This window comes from Melozone crissalis, unplaced genomic scaffold, assembly GCF_028551555.1.
Source record: "Melozone crissalis strain CALT ecotype California unplaced genomic scaffold, PUWL_Pcris_2 ptg000027l_1, whole genome shotgun sequence".
Classification (NCBI taxonomy): domain Eukaryota; kingdom Metazoa; phylum Chordata; class Aves; order Passeriformes; family Passerellidae; genus Melozone; species Melozone crissalis.
Genome location: NW_026535805.1, coordinates 38,510,727 through 38,533,813, shown reverse-complemented (window position 1 = coordinate 38,533,813; position 23,087 = coordinate 38,510,727). Strand labels below are relative to the sequence as shown.

Genomic DNA, 23,087 nt, shown 5'->3' with positions numbered 1-23,087 from the left:
GCAAAAGGATTCTCCATAGAGTTAGCTGCTAATACAAAAGCCCCTCATGCTTGGATGCAGCTGCCCGTGTGTACCCCACAAAAAACCAGATACAAACTAACTGAAGCTTTTGCATTCTTTTAAAAAGTGTGACTACCCACTCAATGGAGTAAGAAGGGTTCAGGGCTTGGCAAGAAGCACAGTATGACTTTATGCCTGTGATTTTATGTGCCAAGATATACTGATTTACAGTTTCAAAAGTAACTGCGCTTCTTTTGTTTTGAGGTGTTGGTAATTCTTACAGTCCTGAGAGAGAATACTTCAGATGATCGAGCCTAGACACTTTATGCTTTTAAAGAGCATTTAGAAGTCCTCCAATGACTTTGTTAAAACCACTTTTACTGATGCAGTTGGTCTGCATATTTACATTTTAGCAATTTAGTTGAAACACTGAAACATTAAATGTGAGATGAATGGGAAGTAATGTCCTTGAGTGTAGGTATTACCTCAAAGCGGGGGAGGGAGAAGCCTGAAAAATATTTGCTGGAAAAATTAGAATTAAAATGTAACCTAATTCTCCGTTATTAAAATTAAGTGGTGATGTAGTAGACAGGGAGAGGCGCTCAGAAAATCTCGCGATGTTAGGGAAAGCAGTAGAATTCCTCTCCCCCTAACTTCTAGTGATAAAAAATCACCCAAGAATGTAGTCCCCCCTAACATTAGTAACTTTCGACTCCTTACTAACCAATTACAGTAAAGTAAAACCCCCTGACGTAGAGAGAAAACTCCCCCAGTATAAAACCCGACGAAACGAGACAATAAAAGTCTTGAACCGTCCACCATACTAATGCTTGCCTGTGTTCTTAGCCTGAGTGACCCTAGAGAGTTTAAGTCGCCGTGCCGTTTCCTCAAAACCAAGTCGCCTCGCCTTGCATTAGAAAGCAACATAGTGCTTGCTAAATTTTCCTGCTGCATTAAAGATGTAATGTTCTGTTTCTCAACAACACTGTGTAAGTCAGGCTATGGATGCCGAGCAGTTCCACAGTGACAAGTATTTGTCACCCTGCTGTCCTGACCAATTCACTTCCCTGAGCAGGGCCTGACTGTTTAGACCTTCTCAGCAGTTCAGAGAAGAGGAACTTGAGGTATTCCAAGACCTCCAGTTACAATCTGTTCTGATTCCAGTGGTAAAAGCCTCCACTTAAGAGCAGCGGCTGATTCTTCAGAGGCACCCATGGCATTGTATTGCAATTTATGGCAAAAGGATGGGTTTGTAGTCAGATGTTTTTGCTAGCTGTGCCTGACTTTATTTTTATCTCCATTGTGTCTATTTGATGTATTCAACAGGAGTCCAGTATTGCACTGAGAAATAATTCCCTCAGGTGAACAGAGAACAGTAAGCTACTGCAACTGTAGTTGCATTTTTAGCCAGAATTTAGTCATCATGGCTTGTTAACGATGCTCCGGGAACTTTTAACAGAATCTTTAGGTTCTGTTCCTTATTCAATACACTGGACTAAAGTGAATTTGAAAGAGGTGATAAAACAGCAGTTGTGTACCAGTTTCTGAAAATACATTTAGAAAAAGAAGTTGCTCAGAAAAAAAATCGGTTCATCCTCTCAAGTAGCACTCTGTGGATTAGGAACAGATTAAAAATAAAAAAGAAGAAACTTTTACCTTAGATGATAATTAAGACATCTCACCCTATGCTAACTCACTCCTTGCAACTTACACTGATGAAAATCAGATAGCATGATAAGGTGGACAGAGAAATACTGTGAATCTTCCTTTAGTTTACCATTTTGCTACAGGTCCTTGTGACTTCTAGGATCAACTGATTCCCCTTCTAAATGAATACTAAATGTAAAAAAAGAATGAAAATAGTACTACCCATTCAAGTGTATAAACACCACTTTCTGATGGGATGGAACATAACGTTAAATATATCTGCCACATATATTAAAATCATGCCAGAACAAATGGTAATGCCATCTCCAAGCTTGGGACAGTGTTGCAGCTCTCCAAGAGTGAGCTGGTAAACATGAGAGAAAACATCTATCAGAAATACACAAAGTAGCCATTTATTCAGCATCATTTTAACTGTTAAGGGAGAAAGATGTAGAGTCTCACCAAATACAGTCAGCACACATGAGATTCATCCATAGGTTAAGCCCTCTCTAACATTATTAGTACAGTGGCTGGGAATAATGTTCACAGACTAATTTGAATTTTTTTCTTAATTTGAGCAGAAGATTTAGAGATTTATCAGGAGACACAACTTCATCATTCTCCAGAAGCATCTGATCGGAATTTTCCAAGTCTTGTCTTTTCTATTGTTTTGTCTGTTTTCTTCTTCCTGAGTTTGTTCTGTCATCAGAAAACTACCCTTGCAAGTTCAAACAGAACCTGTGGAACAGCAAACACATTGGTGTGAATTTTTATTTTAAAACCTTTAAACCACTTTACACTATAAATCAGATAATCTGAAAAGTAACTGTAGCTGCACTTTGAAAGTTGCAAAGAACAAACACTAATCCCTGTGTACATCACATTAATACAGTAATCTTATTTCTCAAAGTATGAAGTATAGAAATTGCACTTGTTATTATGTCCTTAATACTGAAGAAAGGCCCACCAACCTCTATGGTGATCAGTATTACTATCATCCACTCAAGGCGCAGCGCGTGCTTTTCATTCAGGTGATTTCGCATTAGGTCTGTCAGCTCCATGCAGTGCTGGAGCTTTTCATTCATTACCTGCAAGCAATTACAAACATCACAAATCTGGACTTCAGAAATGGAACCAGATCACTAAATAGGGAAACACAGAACTAGAAAGGGGTTAACACCTCTGCAAAATAGAATAGAAAATGAATAGAACAGAAAATTCCGTAAGACAACATGCACAAGCAACAGCAGTTCAGTATAAATGAATCTGTTATTTCAATGGGTTCCCCAAAAGAATATAAATTTAGATATGCATCTACAGGTATTGAAGTGTTTCTGGGTGATACCTACTCATGAAAACAGTCATAAGCAAAAGAAGATACAGCTTTCTGGAATGCCTCAAAATTGAGTATTTATGATTGCTGTACCACCAGGAGAGGTAGTTTTCATGCTTCTTATTCTGGTTCAGCAGTAAACATTATGTCACCCTTCAAGAACTGATGTGAATGATCATGTCAGTAAGAACAATCCACTTCTCAGTTCTTCTATTTAAAGCCTAACTTAGTGGCCCAGGAAATAATTCATTTATGTGAGGCAGGTTAACCTAAACCAGGTAAGGTGGGAGTGGGCTAATAACACCTGGAAAAGGGGAGAGTAAATAATACCTTATTATTTATTCACTTTCTGCAAAGAAAGCACATTCACAGAGCAATCTGTGACCCTGCTGAGCCAAAGACAACTGATCTGAGCATGGATGATTCAAACAACAATAAAACCCTCACCTTAACTCTGCGATTAATGTTGAGAAACTGGCAAGTCTTGTCATAAAGCTCTTCCAGTTTTTCTCTATCCCAGTAGAAGTCTGGTGTTATTAGCAGGTCTGAGCTCAGATTTATACGGTGTCTAAAAAGAATGGGCACTACTGTAGTTCAGTCTTCCTCGTGGTGAATATAGGAGCAAATATTTACATGCAGTTAAATGAAATAAGAAAATTTTCCTGTAATTCTACATACAGTATGAAAAGAATCTCCTTTCAATAGTAAAAATACAATTGGAATGATTATTTAAAATTGGTCACATCTCCTGAAACTTTTCTGCAAATACTCTACTGTGGAACTCTTTTGAACATTAATCACTTTTTCCTTATGCCATCATTGCCTCCTCAACCTGTCACCTTCCTTAATTTTCGATACCTGTAGAGAGGTCCCTGACTATGCTGGGGCTCACTGAAGCAACAATACAGAACTCCTAAATGTGACTGGTACTGCATGCTGACCCCTCAGAATCAGGCAATGGTCTAAGCATCATAAAGGCTGAAAGCTAGAATCTCCTGCCTTCAAAGTATTGCTAACAAACCTTTGGATACCTGGAATGTCACTGTTGATTACTGATCAATCCTTCAAGTACCCCAGCGTTTGAAACAGGAATTTTTTTTTAACTTGGAGATTTTGGTGGGATTTCTTCCTTTTTATTTTTTGAGTGTGTAATGGTCTGTATTGTCAAAGACCGAATTTCACTTGAGGGATGAAAAAACATTAAATACAATGACTTAGCAGTGGTTTCTGAGTAAGTCAAGGGAAGAACAGAACTCAAAAGATATTTACTGACTCTAGGCTGTAGTTAACAGTTCTACACCTACCCACCTTTCTCCTGGTATCCTTTACATGCTATAAATACAGTATCTACTGTAATTACTAGTTTAAACAGTAGATACTGTATTTACAGCATGTAAATACATGGAAAGGAAAAGGGTGTGGTATTTGGTCATTTATGATATACTGCCTACTTAATGCCTGCAGTTGAAATGTCAGTGAGTGGTGAACCAATGGGTCCCCTTACTAATGTCAACAGCACACAGACTCCAGTCAAAATAAGGAATTCTCCCACCCTGTCTCATCCTGCTCTACTTAGTGTGTATTCTTCTCTTTGTACATTGCACAATGTAACTTTTACATTCTGTGTAATACAATGTCTTGGGTGTAACCAAAGAATTTACCTTAGTGCAAAGAGTTCTCCAATTTTCTGCATCACATCTGCATGAGAGAGTTTTACCTTCCTTCGGGACTTTAGAATCTGAAAAGTAGGAAGTTCTTCACTGCTTGATCAAGTAACATGTACTTGTAGTTAAGAAGTCCACAGTTTTATAGCCTGAAGTATCTTAGAATGCACACTGTACTTACTAACAGTTTTGTTTGCTTAGTGCCTTGCTTCTCTAGCTTTCTAAGAATATCACCGTGCAACTGGTTTATCCAGGCTTCTCAATAAATCATTGAGTACGTCATCAGTAGCTACAGAAATACTGGGGCATTTTTCTGTAAGTGATTTCCTGAACAAGAGATGATTTGTTCTTCCTTCCTGCTTTTTTTATTTTAAAGTCATGACAGTGTTCTTTTACCTTGCCACTCCTTAGCCTTTTAATAGACTTTCTCCTTATAACAATCAATGTATTACCATTTATTTCCTTCATATAAAAGTAATAAACCAAACGTTTTCTCTTTTAAACCCTACAAATCTCAATTTTATATACAACATTATGTGAGCTTTGTACTGTAATTACGTCTCATGAAAAACTTTTAAGTAATTCACTCAAACTCTTCATTATGTTCAAGTCAAAGCACATTGTTTTCAGCCCAAGTTAGCACACTCTGTGTTTGGCCAGATTTTTAACTGCTGCTTATCCTGTTACACATACATTTCACCAGTAGTAAGTGACAGTGGCACAACATAGGAAACATTATTACAATGCAGAACCGAACTCCCAGCCCTTTAAAGGCTGATGACTTCTTGTCCAACCCCTCTGCAGGTGTTCTGAGCTTCTCTACACTGACGGATTTACGATCAAATGTGTTCAACATTCAATTGCTTTTTCCCTATCCTCAGCTACATATGGACTGATTTGTTACAAAACACAGGAGAAAAGGAGGGGAACAAGACCTCACCTCAGGAATTGACTGGATAGATTCCACAAAGTTATCCAGTAATGATTCCCAAATAGCTAGCTTCACTGCAACACAGAGACAACAAAGCAGAAGACTGTGAGAAGTACATATGCTTTCAAGTAATTCTACCTTTACATCTGCCAACAGGCTGCTTCAGGACATGTCGATGCTTACAGACATTATTTGCAGCAAGTTACAATTTGTACCACACAATCACCGTTCATGTACCAGTGGGCAGATCTGGGCTGGGCACTGACACAGCTCTGCACACAGAACCAGCTTCACCATGAGCATAGCTTTCTTCTCCAAGTGATCAGCTCAGATCCTGGAGAGTTTCTGCTTCAGCTCACAAGTTGTGTGCCCAAGTGCTCTACTGGATGTGTGAGCCCTCTGCAAATTACATTCCAAGGAGGCTGGAGATAATGAGCTATGCTGGCGTCAGGCTGACTTCATGTGGCACCTCAAGAGCCTCCGCCGCATTTCCAGTGTCCTGCACAGCTCTCGTTCTCCATTTGTGCAGTATTGATGCACTGTGCTCCAGCCAGAGTTAGCTTGTATGGACATACCACCTGTTCCTGTTGAAGCTCAATCCAAACCTGAGCAATCTCCCACTTTGTTTTTAGGTGAGCGTACTGTTACTGAAGATACTACCTTCTGTTCTATGGAAGCTTGAGTTCAGCACTGGCACTGGCAACACAAATTCTGCTATGCCTCAGCTTGAACCTAGTAAAATGTTTCTGCAAGATGATAATATAACTTGGGCCTTGTTCTTTAGTCCACAGATTCCCAGACAAGAAAGAAGTAGCAACAGATCAAAACTTAACCTCATTCAATCTGATAAAATTAATCAAGGAATCAAGATTTAATTGTCAAAATGAACTCTTCTGTGGTAGTAATCAATAGTATCATCTGGCTAGGACACTGCCAGTAAACCCAATGCTGAACATTTTGCACACTCATCTTTTGAATACAAAGGCCTAATCCAAGTCACTGACTTAAATTACTTCAAATTTAGCCCTTGAAAAAAACAACAGCCAGTAAGCATTTCATCTGTCACCTGTTACTTGACAGAGGCTGCTTTCTGCCATTCTGACTAGGGACTATACTTGCATCCTTTATTTTTACTGAACATTATCTCCTGGGAATAAATCCCTTGCTCCCATTTAGGAAGCACTACCCTTCCATACAGTGCCTTTGTGAATAAGAAAACTATAGAGAACAATATGCTTTTTTCTCAACAGCTTTTCCTTCAACAGTTGAGAACCACTTACTTACACTGCACTCCTTGATGAAATGGTGTAGCACTTCAAAAATGTGCATTCTGTTTCTCTCCTGTGTACAGGTGCACTTCCCCAAAATACTACTGGAATCCTGGAATTTACCCTAAAGGCAGTAGAAGTAGACAGACCAGACTTCCCTTAAAAGGCCTTTTTGAGGACAGCCTTACTGCTGCTGGTTCCTAACTCCCACTCCCTCCATCATTCAAGGTCTGAAGCAGTAGACAGGTGTTATTTGCTCAAGCAGCAGGATGACTGGTGAACCTGATTTCTTCACAGTGCCTCCCACTGTCTGCCACCATGGCTAATAAGCCTGCAAAACATTATCTGTGACTCTGGTCCACATATGTGTTACTGATACACCTCCCCAGCTGGGAATAGCTGCCCTGTATCACTTCTTTAGCTGGCAACTAGCTTTTTCTGTCAGAGGAAATGATGTCAGTATGAATAACTCAAGATTACTGAGAGGTTTCTAGTAGTGACCTCTACACTCATTGTTATCCTAGGATAGTTCTCAAAGGTGGGGAACAGGATGCTCAGTAGAACATATATCTTTTGCAAAACATGTTTGTTAATGTGCTTTGTTCAGCTTTAAAAAGGTTTCCATTCAATAAAGCAATTCCAATTTACAGAAAACATGGTAAAAGCATTGAAAACAAATCCTCTCAATCTGAAGCACAATCACTCTTTACAAAGTTTGTCTAAACCAGATACCAAGCTTTTTCCAGCCTGTCACTGTACAAGTCCCACTTATAATGACATTTCACAAAATCTGTAGCATAGACTACATAGTATGAACAATTTTAACTTACCAGAAAGACAAAGAGCATTTGAAAAGGCAAATTTCTGCAGAACAACTTCATCACTATCCAGCTCAGAATTTAACAAGATTTGTCCTTTATGGAGCTTTGACTGACCTCTGTTAAGACAAGATTGAAGCATCTTCATTGATCGAGCCACCAGCATAGGAACATTTAAATAATAATTGACAGTGCAAGAAAGGCTAGTTGTTTATTTAGATAAGGCATGCCATGTCTGTATGGTATCATCCCCATCCTTGCATTTTACTCACGTTCAACCTGACAATATTCATACTGAAAATTAGTTCCTCGGTCTAAGACAAATATTATGGCCAAATTTTCTAGGTGTAAATGCAAGTGCAGCAAGCTGTGATGGTAACTGTAGCATTGCTGCATACACACAGACTATTCAGAGTAAGCAGGATGCTGGCCTCTCTCCTGCTCTTTAGCTCCTCTGTTATCTTTCTGTTTTCACTTTCTGCTGTCACTCTTATCAATCTTACTCCCTCCCCACTATGATGCTGCTTTCCCTAAAACCTCTATTGCATAGGGGGGCAAGGAACAAAGAAAAGGGGACAAAAGACTTGTTCAATTTTTCATGTCAATCTCACTATGAAACACACAGAAGCGAAATGAAGCATGTCAAGAATCACAAATTACACAACTAAATAGTACATGCAGTTTTCAAATGGTCAGGAAAAACCAAACAGCTGTCTCCTTATCAAGTTACTTTAAATAAGCTGAGCATCATTCATTCAGCTCCTATTAAAAGTGTCCTGTCTAGGGGTTGCTTTTGGGTGCTGTTGGAAAATTACAGATAATATATAAAATAATTTTCATTGTGAAATATTTCTGTAGAGATAGTTTTCTTCCCATGATGAAAAAACATAATTTAACAAGGAGCGATAACTTGCCAGGTTTATCATTACATAATAATCAAACTGTAACTTTCCTACTAAATGAAGTAATTGCAGAAATTACATCTTTGTATATGAATCTCAAGGACATGATGAAAGCTTACAGAGAGCATCCTCTTTAAAATCAAACTCATCTCAATAATGCTTGTTAGTTTATTTGATATGACATACATAATTTCTGTTTGGGATTGCTGAAGAGTTGTGTGGGCAGGGAGCTTCTTATTTACAAGATCTATCATATAAGCAAATCACAAAGGCCACTACTTGCAAGTTTACCAAGACAGAAACATTTATCCACTCAAGTTTATAGTTTTCTTTCTTTATTTTATTCATTTGGAAAAAAAGTAAGGACAAGTATATTTTTACTAGCTGAATTACTTTCGCTTGAGTTTGGTTTAGGTGTCTGTTAGCTTTTATACACAGACCACCCTGAAGATACTTACTCTCCTATTCTATAGTTCAGCTCTTCATTCTCCCAATGGACCAGTGCAACTTCGTATGGCTGAATTTCATGCTGCTCTAGCACTCGCATGATATTCTTCATCTAAGAAGGAGACAGTTGCAGCAATAGTTACCATGCAGCAAAGTATCACTCTGCAAAGAACTTGCACAGGGTGGGCTGATGAATGCAACCTTCATGCTGAAGTTATTTACCTAACAATGAAGAGATGTGCTAAATAATGAAGTTATTATTAACATAGTTTACATCTGAAACTAGTTGTGGTTTGAGAAGAATTTGTAGCTATAAACAGCTGCAAGGAATCTGGGAAAACTGAAATGTCATTTTATATGTGCACACACGGAACAGGGTAAGGATTAACCACAGCAGCAGTAAGGGCAACATGGATGTATTCAGTATTGTAACAATGAGAGGTACTAGATTTTGGCAGATGTCTGAGTGTGGGAATGAATCTTTAGGAGAAGTACATTAGGTGGTTGTTTCTGATAAAATTACTAGTTTGCTGCTAAATCAGTAGTCTTGTTTCAGCTACCAGAGGTCAGTTATATTACAGAAACCCTTTACCACTACAAAAATCTGGAAAAATTGTTTCAGCTGCCACGTTCATCCCTGTAAGTGGTTAAATGGGCAATTTTACTTGCAGAAGTAATCTCGCTGCTCCTTTATTCTCCAGCACACTAAAACCTGATGCAGGAAGAAAGGCCATTTTCTCTCACAAAACTTTTTCCTCTTGACATCTGACTTAGGATCTCTCATCCTTGTTCCTTTCTATATGCTACAAGGCTCCCCTCAAAAAAATCATCTGCAATTAGAACAAATTCTGAACTAAAAAAAGCACTCACCTATGAGTGTTTAAAAGGCATTTAGCTACACAACAGCCAATAAAAAACCAAACCACAAAACCACAAAACACTTTTGATGCCTAAATTCTTTAGAGTTCAATCTTCTACTAAGTCATACTTAAAAGCACTCTCCTTTTAAAATAAAAGCTCATAGTTCATCTTTTAGCACAAAACCGTACCCTATACATTTTTCATAAAGCATATTTTCCAGGTTAAGTGCTCTAAAAAAATCTGTTGGATCACCTGCAAGAGGGATTTTCTTTGCACTGCTAGCTTTCTTCATTGCTTTCAAGAATTTTGGTGATACTGTCTATGTAACACAGTAACATTTTTCACTGAAAAAACCCCTTAACTGTACAGCTGAAACAGCTCCTTTCATAATCCTGAATTCAATATTAGCATGACTAAGACTCGCCATACAATTCAAGTCTTGTGATAAAAAAGGGTGAGAACATAGGAAGCATCTGCTCTGAGGCCAGTCACCTCAGCAAAACAGCAGTGTCCAGGGACAGTTCAGCACTGCAAACCTCACACTGCTTCTAGGCCCAGCCTAATTTTATAGAAGGGACTACCTGTGACACAGTAAAATTAATTAGAAGAGATGTTCTGGAGTCACTAGCTGCAAACTCTTGCTATTATGGGCACTTGCGTCACACAGTTTCCTTTTAAAAAACCTCTGAGCTGGTTTTTCTTTTTGCCCTTGCTATTTTGGTAAGGAAGCTGCTGTGCAACCTTCCTACTCAGGTATTTAAAATTGCTCTTTTGTTTTAAGTTTCTTTTTGTGATCAGTCTGTATTTGTTACTTCTTCTGGTAAATGTCTGTTAATTTCATTTTTTTTCTCCTACTAGTAATTTTGGGGTACTTTTGTCCATTTGCAGTGACACTCTACATTCTGTTCTACTGAATTACTTTCAGCTTCTGTTCTACAGACCAGTTTGAGATTTTTCTCCTTTCATTTCAGTTCATTAAAGCATGTCCATAAAAACACTTCCTGTATTTGAGCAATTTGTTTGGCAGTTAAAGCTTTGACTATGATTTCAATAAACAGAAAGAGGCATTTTCCTCCTCTTTTACAAATAAAGCTAGCAAGGGACCAATTACTGATGCTTGTATTTACCGGGAAAACAAGGTTTCAAATTTTCAAGGGTATTTAAGCTTGTACAACAAAAGAAGAATTTTCAGAGTACTCTGGTGGGCTAAGGTGTTCAACTCAAAGATCATCAGGAGTTAAAGCAGTTGGTCTTCAGTAATATTTGTGAACCAGTAGTGTAGTTACAGCCATAGCATGCAAACAGGCAAGGGAGAACTGGTATCTTTTTTAGGACACCTGATACATTGACACCCCCCAAAACAGACAGGAAATCGGGAACATTTCAATTCTGAAACAGAAGAATCCAGAAATTGTTCACATCTGGAAACAACTGCTCTGTGTTTTCATTTACCCCAGTGAAAATCCTCCTGTGAACTTCAATGCATCTCAGTATCATCTATTTAATGCATCATTTAATTTCACATAGTCTGTCTACAGATAAAGTCAATACTTTTGTATCTAGAATCCAGCTTAACCACAGTAATAAAAATACATTTAAAACATTAAATAACTATAAATGTATTCATTAGAATAGATATGCTTCTGGCATACCCTTCTAGGTCAGCAAAGATCACCAAAATATAATATGTCAGCAACACATTTAATAATTATACCAATCAATAAAAAACTTCCGTCAGGAAAATTGCTGGCTGGTAAAAACACAGGACAGTATTAATGAGTTGCTTATAATTATTTTTTTTTTTCTTTCAAAGCTGTACAAACATAAGTCTTTAATAACTGACTTAAAATGGAATAGAATGGAACAATCCTTTTCTTCTAACATACTTTCTGTTACATTAGTGCTTTTCAAACAATCATTCACAGGTAGATTTTTATGATCTACTTTTTCAGGATGTAGAACTGCAAGAATATTCTTTTTGTCAGTCTCACTAAATTAAGGTTTCAGATTTTTGTCTTAAGTAGGTGAATTTCAAAGGTGATGTATCAGCAGCCCACACACTTGAGGGCAGTAGCAGGCAAGAACCTGCACTCATTGGAGAAGAATCAATCAGCTTTTTTCCTTCACAGAAAGATCAATCTCCCAAACAAACCTCTAGCATGCTGAGCTTTGTGAGACTGACAAAACACTTGCTTATGCAGTTTTAACCAAGTTTCACTTTACTTACACTTTTCTCTTCCACATTCCAAAATACAACAGCCCCTTCCCTGTGAATTCAAGGAAAAACTGAGTGTAATCATACTGTTTTAAATGTATTTTAATGGAATACTCAAATTGTACAGTGGCAGATTTTGTCATTGTGAATCAAGAAACTTAAAACTATGTTCAGAGAAATTACATACTAGTTGCTTTTTAGCCAGACTTCAATGAAAAATCATGAGAAGGTGTTTTTCAATCATTTAAATAATTCTGATTTTTTTAAAAATCATTCTGACTAGACAGTTATTCCTTGAGTTTCATGAGGTAATATGATGCAAGATCTAGCAAGCTGCACTACTTCCTTCACACCATTAGGATTAATGACATAATATTTTGAGCATGATTTATTGCTTACCTGAAGAAAAAAATCATGCCAGGATCATCTTCTTTTGCAGATTTCTCAGTACTGACCACCAAAACATTTGCAGCATCTGGTTTGAAATAAGTGAAAAAAATAGACTATTTAGTCAAACTTCTAAACATGACAGCTGATAGCTGTAAGCATGTAATTCAACAGTTAGACTAACACATCAGCCAGTTCCACATTTTATTTTTCTGATAGAAATGCTTGCCAGGGACCAACTACAATATCAAACTACACTGCTTCTCTGAACTGGGGAACACATTCTAGATCGACTGAGCCTCTGCTGGGAACCTCACCAGAATCTCCAGCTAGTGAAAGATAGAAGCCTTGAAGAACAAAAGACTTAGGAGAAAACTGATGCAGACATTGTAAATAACCAGGAACAGAACACAGAAATGGACATACAATGAGAGAACTGTGGAAGTTTTGCACAGTTGCAGGGAAATTAAGAGTCAAATCTGCTTGCCTGGAAGCTCTTCATTTCTATACACTAAAGGATTAATCTGCACTCAAATTGTGCTGACTTGGCTTTGCCAGTCAGAAACTTGAAAGAGTGTACCCCCAAGACAGGAGAGCCTACACCTGCATTTCCCTGCACATCAGAAGTGTGCTTTTGAAATAAATCTTCCACCCACTCTCCCTTACCACACTTCTGATGTGCACTGCACAACAATACATAAAATGTGAGGGCTTTTGCATTAAAATAAAATGAAAGAGAAGATAAAAAAAATGCTGCTGTGGTACTCCAACCACTAAATGGGGCATTTGTTACAAAGGATTAGACCAGAGCTAGTCCAAGTAGAATATCTCCAAACTTACAAAATGAGGTTGCTGAGTTCTCAAAATAGGGGTTTGATTCTTCTTCTACAAATCTTCTCCACTGTGCCACTCACTAATACAGATGCAGTTTTGTAAGTCCTGATGTGGTTTCAAACCAGCATGACTTGTTTTGTTGCAGCACTAGTGGAAGCTAGACCAGGAAAGTCCCCTACTTCTATTTAAGATTTTGCAAGACCTAACAAAGAATTTGCAGGGCCTAACAGCTAAGCCTTAAAAATTTAAATGCCTTTTCAGGAAAATCACAAGTCAAGTGATGTAGTATCAAAAGTTGTTACTTCTGCTTGTGTACAAATTCTACCTTTACTGCTCAGGCCATAGAGGGCAGGTAGACTGAGGCAGCAGAGAGACACGACCAAGTACCAGATACCTTTTTGCTAATATCTGAACTGGGACCCCGTGGTTGGTCTGAATGAGCCCTTAAAGACTTTGCTTCCACTTGCTAGTCCAGTTCAGAAACACATAATTGGATGAATAACTAGAAGGATTTTAGGTGTGAAGTTTGAGTTCATCATGGAAGTAACATTTGTCTACATTTTCTCATTTGCCTTTTCAAATACCAGCCATATCTTTATTTATCCACTCCAGCCAAAACACACACAGTTGAAGAGAATTTGGTCTACTTTAAGTGGAGGTGCAGGATCTGCCTCTAAAATGTTTTTAAAGAGGTCAAAACCAAGAATAATGCTTTGGAAAAACACTACAAAGCAACAATATCACACCATAACTGCTGTTTTAGATTTCTATGTGGAAATATTTTTAAAAATTATTCTCTCAAATTCAGTGTTTGGCTTGGTAACCAACCACTGCTACATGCACATGCCAACCATCACAACACTTCAGATCTGCTGGCACAATCCAATATCCTTTCATCATTACTTCCTCCAAACCTTTGATAAACAGTACTCATGAGTCAAAAACACCATGAAGAAATAAAAGGAATTGGCAAAACTGACACTCCCAGGGTAAAACTGTCAGCAGTAACGTTTAATTCACAGTCATGCTGAGGGTTGTACAAAGTTTCTATCCCGAAGCTGTGAAATCAGGGTTAGTTTCAATACAAAGAAACATGAAGTCTATATTCTAGTGGATATTGTCTTTCATGTTCATCTTTCTGAACAAGACAGTCATTAGTAAGTCTCGTGCTTGAAAGAGACCCACTGGAGTATCACTGCACTTAGATTATTATTTGAGAGGCAGACAGGCTCCTGATAACCCCTACTGAAATGCCCATGAACTGCCAGTGCTTCTCCTAGCTGCATATAATCTGTTCTTTCAAAGGAAGAAGAAAAGGTATTCTACTATTGACATATGAAAATCAGAGCTGTTCCAGGGCATAAGGTTCCTTAAGCTATAATAAGATCAATTTGTTTTTCTTTTGTAGTATACTGCAGCTATTTCCAAGCCATACCTTCCCAAGTCTGCAGAGATATTTCATATAGAAACCAGAATCAATTATTTTGCTGAAGCCTAAGTGTAGCATTCAACAATTGCCAGGATATACTTGGCCCAATAAAGAAGTATCAACAGCATTCTCTTTACTAGAACTAAACACTTATGTGTGTATCTTTTTCATTTCACTAAGTCAGCAAGATTCTCTCTTGCAAGCCTTCCTCTCCAACTCTGATTTACATTAATAGAAATCTAGGTACAGAAAGAAGTTGCAACACTTCAAACTACAGAATTGTTTTGACAGCTGATGTTCTGCACTACCTCACTACTGAAGGATTAATTAAAATAAAACATTCAAAAACTAACACTCAGTTAGTGAATTTCTGTACAAATTCTCTGTATCAGTCAATTTCTGAAGTTATTTCTTATGCATGCATGTAATTTTTCTATACTTCTAATGTAATTGTAATGTTGGGAAAAAGTATCACAGGATAAGAGCAAGAGCTACTCACACTGTTGTTCTGAAAGGTTTTGTTGTGGGGACTTTTAGGTAAATAGAATCTTAAAGCAAAGCAATAATTTTACAGGCAGTATGATATATTCCAGGATATTATCAGAATAAGAATATATAAAGTTACAAAAATTATATCCCTCACCCATATTTTATTTCCCCAGATATAACATTGCATGTAATATGTTTCAAAAATCTACCTCTAGGCAAACTTGTTATTTCAACATATCCATGTGAAGTCAGGTCATGACACAGATTACCAAGATGATACTCATCTGCTGTTGCAAAGGCTGTGCACTGCATCAGATTCTGTGCCAAAGGAACAGAGATTTGAGTTAGGGCAACGCTGAAGCAAGATGGTAATAAGACAACTGTTTGCTTCGACTTTTTTAAGAGAGTGACAATTTTCATTTATGCATTGTTCTGTGGTATCATTGCCATGATTTCTACCTGGTATACATATACTAACAAATACTACTTTCCCAGTTGTTAACTGGGAAAGCAAATCACACACTGAAGACAAGTCAGGTGGCATGAGTGAAGTCACAACAACATCTCTATGACAGAGCCTCAAAGACAACTCCTCTTCCTTGAAAGCCAATCAAATACTTGAACAGTAGAGCTGCACTTGCTGCTTTCCCATCCCACAGCTTATGACACACTTGGCTGACCACTGAATCCAGAGGCAGGACACCCCCTGACAGAGTTAAAACACCGTGAAAATCCTTTAGGGTCAGCTGTCCTGGCTGTGTCCCCTCCCAGCACCCTGTGCACGCTCAGCCTCCTCGCTAGTGGGGTGAGGCACAAAAGGCCTTGGCTCTGTGCAAACCCTACTCAGCAATAAGGAAAACATCCCTGTGTTGTTAGCACTGTTGTAAAGATAAATGGAGTTTGAGTACCCCAGTGTGTTTATCGGGCAGAAGCTCCAAACACAAACGCTGTGCCCTGCCATGCACCAAGCCACTGCCCGGGCTGAGCCGCTGCAGCACAGAGAGTTACCGACCTTCGGGGCCAGCTGCAGGCGCTGCACAGCTCCAGCGTCCCTGCCTGCCCCGAGCTGCATCCTGCACTCACAGCAGGGGAACAGCACACATGGCCAGCTTGTCCCAATATCCCACAACCTAAACAACTAAAATGTCCTATTCAAAGAAGTAAATGGAAAAATGATACTGACTTGCAAGGAGATGTGAGATTTTCGTGATTAATCAAACAAGTCACAACACACTGATTTGCAAATTCTACTACTCATCTGAAGTGTATTTCTTTGTTCTGATACCATGTATGACCTACAAAATTGTTTTTCAGTACAATGTAGTGGAAAACGTCCAGAAAGCAATGTCTCACTGTGGATCAGTCACTTCCCAGCTTTTTGTAACTAATACAAATGGAGATGTAACTAACAACAAATGAACAAAAGAACTGTGCTCATCTGCAGGCATTTAGGTCCACAATACACTTGAATGTAAAATACAAGTTACATTCTTGCAGCACTCATACACTGTCAGATAGCAAGGCTCCAAGAGGGGCTCTGCTCCCTGCGGGGGGCCTGTCAGCAATCATTAGAATCACCACCTCACATTTGAACTTTTCTTTTTTAATGTCAACATTCTACCATCACAGCCAAAGCTTTGCTTACATATCATCTTAATTCAGCAACCACTAGCAGAAAATAAGCTTCCAAAGTAATTATAATATTCAGAGAGCAATTTTGTAGGCATATTCCCATAACTGTGCTAGAAGGTTGAACTAACGGTGGAACAGAACTCTGCTTTCAGTTCCCTCAAAGTATCATTTCATTATCATAATTTCAACTGCATAAATCCATTCTCAATCACTAAATCACCAGTGCCAGTTATACATCTGAATCTGAAGATTCTTCCAAAAAGCTCCTGTTATGATAAGTATGCATGCTCTGCCATGAAACACTTCTGTCAAGAGTTAAGGGAGCAAATTCTCATTTTGTAGTCAGTATACAATCTGAAAACCTCTATCCTGCTCTGTGTTTTGCAGTGTATTACTTGGGCAATTCGTCATTTCAAGGCAATAAAGGATTGACTTTCTGTCTTACAGTTGCAATTTTAGTTTCAATGGTTACATTTCTCATTTAGTTACAACCAGAGGTTTTCCATTTAGCTACGTGCCTGAAAAAGCACTTTGGATATGAACTACTTTCAGGTTTGGGGATTTTTTTTTTTTTACAATGTACTGTTTCACTTACATATTTACAAAAATCTTGTTTGATAGAGAACATTTGGCTTAGGCATAATTTGTAATTAAGACACCTAAAATACGTGTCCATGTGTGCTGGTGGACAAAAAATCTACTCTAATCAGTGACACAGTTAATCCTAAAATAGATGTGTTAACTGGCTAATCAACCTTAATGCCATGTTTTCTGCTACATCACTTTCACCTGCAAACTTCAAAAACCCCAGAATACAGCACCTGTACTGGTGCTAGAAAGGAACGTGAGCTACTCACCCCCTTCTCCTTTCTGCCTCAGGCATTATTGTGATTCTATTCAGAGCAGCACACAGGCTGGCTGCTCCTAAGGATAGCTAAGTACCTTGACAACTCATTTTCTGTATCATCCTACCCCCAACAACTGTACAGGCTCATGGAATCATAACTCCCCTTAGTCCATCTCTTCCAATTTTAGCATACAAAAACATTTAAGAAAGAAAACCTGTAGGATGAACTTTAGTCCTCATATCACCACAGGAATCAATCTTTATCTAAATGTGGTAAATACTGTGTCTATGCCTGAATTTCAAACTATTTCTATGCTAGATGGCTGTAGCATTAAGAGTGAGCTCAGAGGCTTTTCCTGCCATCAGATCGTACCAGGTTACCCAAGCAGTGGTACCACTCACTGATGGTCTGACTAAACCACTTAACTGCTTCCAAGAAAATCCTCTATCTGCCCTGAAAAACTGGCTGTACAACAATTTACCACTGCTGGTGCCCTGCACTCTGTAAAACACATGGAGACCAGTGCTGGGGAGGGTGGGAAGGACCTCACTCACCAAGTGCTCTGCAAAAGAAAGGTGTCAGCTGTCAGGCCCTCCCAGAGGGAAAACACCACTGATCCTCAGGGTGCTCACACTGAGAGCCTCAGCATGGGCCTGCAACTGCTGTCTCCAGAGGCAGGAAAAGATGGGAAGGAGATGTCCCTAAGGCAATGGCCTTGGTGCTAGGGCCTGCAACAGTAGAGGTAATTTCTGGCCCAGCATTTTGCCATGCAAAAGTCTCCTCAGGAAGTATATTATTATTTCAGTGCATCAGGCAGTATTTTCTCCATTTCTTCACAATGGAAAACAGTAAAAATAGCACTGCCTGTTCCTTGCACATATATATGAAGATGTCAAACAAAGAAACTGCATTCTATGCTGTCATTTAAAAGCCTCAAAAATGCTGTCACCTCACCCAAAACCAAGGAGAAACAAACCCTGAATGTAATGTTATACCATGACTAAAAAGCTGGAAGCATTACATAGTGTTCCAGGACTAATATTTTTCACTTTCCTCTTCCAAAGCAACATGAAAATATTAGTGGGAACTAAATTGTTTATAACTATCTTTTTATGTTACACTATGGTATGCACCTGCTTATCCCACAAAATACTCATCATAAGCTTAGATATGAGAAGGCAAGCACTAAAATTTTTCTCTGCTCACATTCAGTAGATCATGTAACAGATATACTTTGCAACGTGGAAACTATTTCTAAAGACACAGTCCTTGTTTTAGTCTCACCTATCATACTACTTTACTAACAATACCCTGAAACTCAGTTGTTTTAGCCTGATGAAAACAGTAACACATCTGACACCAGGATTCACCATGGGAATCCTATATTCAAGTGTACTTAAGGCCTGGCTTGGCTAAGAACTATCTTAAGGAGAGCTGGCTACAAATATGCACTGTTCTTCCTCATTGTACCTCACAGTATTGAACAGTGTGTTGCTGCATTTCCTCTGTAGACATCAGAGTCTGATAATCAAGGTGCTATTTCTACACATGGAATGATCTTTCTCAGGTAACACAGGCTACACTTGAACATTCACTACCCATCTGAAACTTAATTTGAATATAAGCTTTATACTATTGACTTTCACTTTTATTTCTGTTTGAATGAAACCTTAAAACTGGGTAGATGTGGAAAAGCAAAGAGATGTAGAAAAAGTTAAATTATTCCGACAGCTAGACTTTGTTTCTCAATGGAAAATGTCATTTGAAAGCACTGGTCAAAACTATTTTTAATGCACTTCACCTTTCCACTTTATAGTAAACCACTCATCTTCCCTATACTTTTGTTAACACATTGCAAATAAACTTCCATTTTACCTTCAAAATACCAAACATGCCAATTTCTATCAAGCTTGCTTCTATTTACAAAGCTCCAACACTAGTGTAAATAATGAAGTCTTTCTCACCAACTAATTATGTTTATTTCATTAAAATGTTCATCTAAACCCAAATCTGAATGGAAATTAAACTGATGCAGTCCCTCAATGTCACATAGACGGTAAATGTTATACTTCACCTCCATGTCAGAGAGCGGCAGGTTCGCTCTGGATGGCTGCTTGGTCCTCGGTGCCTTTGGTGGCCTCTTGACTGGCTGGTTACTGGCTTTGGGGACAGTTTTACCAGCTGACACAACTGCATAAAATCTTGATGACGTGTTCCTAAGCTTTTTGATCCACTCTGTATTGAGCTTGTAGTTTTCCATCATTGTCACCCCCAAACGTCTCCAGGATGAGAAAAAATCCTCCCCACGCTGACAATAAACATTTCTTTCCAAAGTGGACAGAAATCCTTGGACAAAATGCTGGTTCCTGAGTCGCACACATTGACTTGTCAACCAAGGGAACGCAGGTTTCAGTGCACACAAATCCCAAGATTTTGCTGTTCTGTGAGCTGCTCTTTCAACTTCATTATCCAGCTTTAATAGCAGGCATCCAGTTTTGTTAAAGCTTTGGGATTGGCATATTGTTGTTAAAGCGTGGAAAGATCTCATCTGAAGGTGCAGAAGTTTCAGTCTCATTTCTTCTCTCTGAACTGTATTTAAAACAAACAAACAAAATAATCCATCAACATTTTGGAAAGAAATAAAATTATTTCCCTCTTATCTAAAAGGTGGTCCATACTACTCTTGCATGTGTTAGAACTCCTCAGCACACGACACTGGTGGGAATAAAAAGATTTTTTTGATCCTACGGAAACACTTTAAGATCAAAACACATCTGTGTGCTCGCTACAAGTGGTGAAAAAATAGAACTGGCTGCTGTATCAATATGCAAGAGGGCATCTTTTCCTCTGGCTGCTCATTCTGTGCAGCAGCCTGCACTTTCAGTAACTCCACTGCTTGTGAGCAAGCAAGCACACACGTTAAAGAGAACGGCAGACGCTGTGAATCACTGTGACACATAATAAAAGCAGCAATCAGATTACTACGTGGTTGTAGGGGAATGTCACCTGCAGAACACACACACTGCTCAGCCCCAGCTCCAGCTGCTGTGCCACGACCAGCCGAGATCCAGCCCCAGCCATCTGTCCTGACCACAGGACAGAGAATGGAGCCGACTCACTGCCTTGCTCCTGCCAGTACACCCTGGTGCTGCAGGGACCACCAGGCCTGCCGGCAGAGCCACCCTGCCGCCTGAAACACAACGGTGACCTTGTGCAGGCAGCTCAGACTAAGAGCAACCCTTCTATATTTGCACTACATTGTGTGAGCTAATAAAATAAAAATATTCACAGACTCAATACTGCAGTGGATGTGTTTCGTTTGCTGAAAAAGCTAGTGACGAGTCCCTACCCTCGTCTGGCTTTCTTAAGAACATTTCCTTTACAACACAAAATCCATCCTCAGCAAGTCATTAACAAAATGTCCTCAAGCTGCCTAGTTCAAAAAACTGCCCATTTTAGAATAGTTTTGAAAAACTGAAGGAGGATCTTTAATACTAAAAATACATTTAACATAATAGTTCAAATAAACATTTTATTTAAAGAGCAAATCATACTGTGTGCTGTGGAACAAGCCATCCTGACAAGGATACCCTGATGAACTGATATTGGGCTTAACTTTGTTTTTCGTGCTCTTCCTTGTACCTTTTTGCCGAATTTAGAAGCCCGTTATTGGAATACTTACTGGGATAAAATATTATTTTAATTTTAAAGTTGTTCTGTATTTAAAAAGCAATGCTGTCCAGGACAAGGCATATTTACCTTTTAAAAGGCCTGATACCTCCTGGATAAAAAAAGAGCTGAGAGAAACTCAGCAACTGCAACGCAGGTGGTGGAGAGGTGGCGCAAGGGGTAAAGTCTCCAGTAGTGTGTGGTAAGTGGCAGAAAGAGATTAAAAATGGTTTTGTTGGCGTTCCTAGCCAACAAAACCTCATCCCGGGTCAGTAATGCCAGGAATGATTTTTCAACTGTACAGGCTTACAGTAAGTTGCAAGGAAAGAGAGATCATATAGACCGAATTCCATCGAGGGGCCTGAGCACCAGACCTGCGGCACCAGAGGCGCCAAGCCAGGAGGAGCGGAACACAGGAATCCAAGAGGAAAGCGGGACTAAGGGCGACCACAACAGGGCAGGAGGCGCCACCTCCGAGCAGCCGGCACGGAACTGGGATTTATTTTCCAACGTCTCTTCAGCACACGGCACTTTAGCCACGCCCGCCGCCTCCTCGGCCGGGAGGCCCGGCTTGCTGCGGCACAGCCACCGACATATACGGGCAGGGCGGGCCCGCTCCGCCGGCGGGCTGACTGGACCGGACCGGCACAGACCGGCCCGCGAGCTCCGCCCGGCCCACGCAGTCCGGACGCCTCCAGGCTGCCCTCGGGGCCCGGCAGCCCCGGATGCCGGGGACACTCCGCCCCTTCCCTGCCGCCCTTGGCTCCAAGGCAAACAGCGCCCGCACCGCCCCTGCGGCAAGCGGGGGGAAGGGAGCCAGCGGCGCCACGGCTCCGCTCCTATTGGCTGCGTGCCGGGGGGGCGGGCACAGCGGGCAGCAAGCCGACCAATCGGAAGGCGAGGCCGCCCCGCCCGCGCGGGCCCAGCAAGGCCGCCGGGGCCGCCCCCGCCCCGCGCGACTCACGAGTGCCCCTGGCGGGCGCGGAAGGGAGCGCCGCCAGCGCGCGGGGTCCGGGCCCCCCCCACCCCCGGCCCGCGGCCTCCACCGGTGCTGCGTCACCTCCGAGCGGTGACACCCGAACACGGGGGGTGGCGGGGCGGCCGTCCGGCAGCCGCCCCGCTCCGGCCGACACAACGGCATCCTGGGTGGGGGGAGGCACGGGGCTGGGAATCGCCCCTTACATCCACGGACGGAGCTCGCACTCGCCCCGAAACTGCGCCCTCCTCGCGAGGAACGGAGCGGGGCCCTCCCGGCCGCGGCACCGCCGGAGGTGTCGGGAAGGACGGGCGAGGCCGTCTCGCCTCGCCCACAGCCCTCCCGCGGGCGCTGCGGCAGGCCCCGCGGCCCCGGGATTGTCCCAGGAGGGGCTGCGCCCCGCTCCCTTGCCGCACTGCGGGCTGCGCCGCAGCTCCGGCCGGCGCGGGGGCCGCCAAGGGCACCCGCTGCGCCGCCGGCCCGGCCCGGCCCCCCTTCCCCTCCCTTCCCCCGCCCCGCGCGCGCGCCCGCCGCCGCCGCCGCGGCGGGAGGGGCGAGGCGGTTCCCGCCGCCGCCGCGCGCCAGCACTGACCTGGGGGAGGGGGCGCGCCGCTCTCCGCCGCGCGAGCCGCGGCCCCGCCCACCGCTCGCCGGGCCCCGCCAGGACGCGCGGGCCGACACGCCCCGCCCGTCCGTCGCCGCGCGGCGGGGCGCGGCCCGCGCGCCAATAACGTCCG

At 41.1% G+C, this 23,087-nt stretch overlaps 1 protein-coding gene across 1 annotated transcript; it reads right to left on the bottom strand.

Moving 5' to 3' along the window:
- Positions 1-961: 961 nt before the first annotated feature.
- RMND1 (required for meiotic nuclear division 1 homolog) lies at positions 962-23,030 on the bottom strand (the record flags this gene model as incomplete). The annotated part of the gene is made up of 12 exons (XM_054279034.1): positions 962-2,385; positions 2,619-2,735; positions 3,428-3,548; positions 4,642-4,718; positions 5,585-5,649; positions 7,674-7,780; positions 9,022-9,122; positions 12,099-12,138; positions 12,486-12,561; positions 15,435-15,543; positions 19,780-20,294; positions 22,943-23,030. Coding segments are annotated over 12 exons (1,449 nt in total), but the record flags the coding sequence as incomplete, so codon positions are not given.
- Between the last annotated feature and the right edge of the window lie 57 nt (positions 23,031-23,087).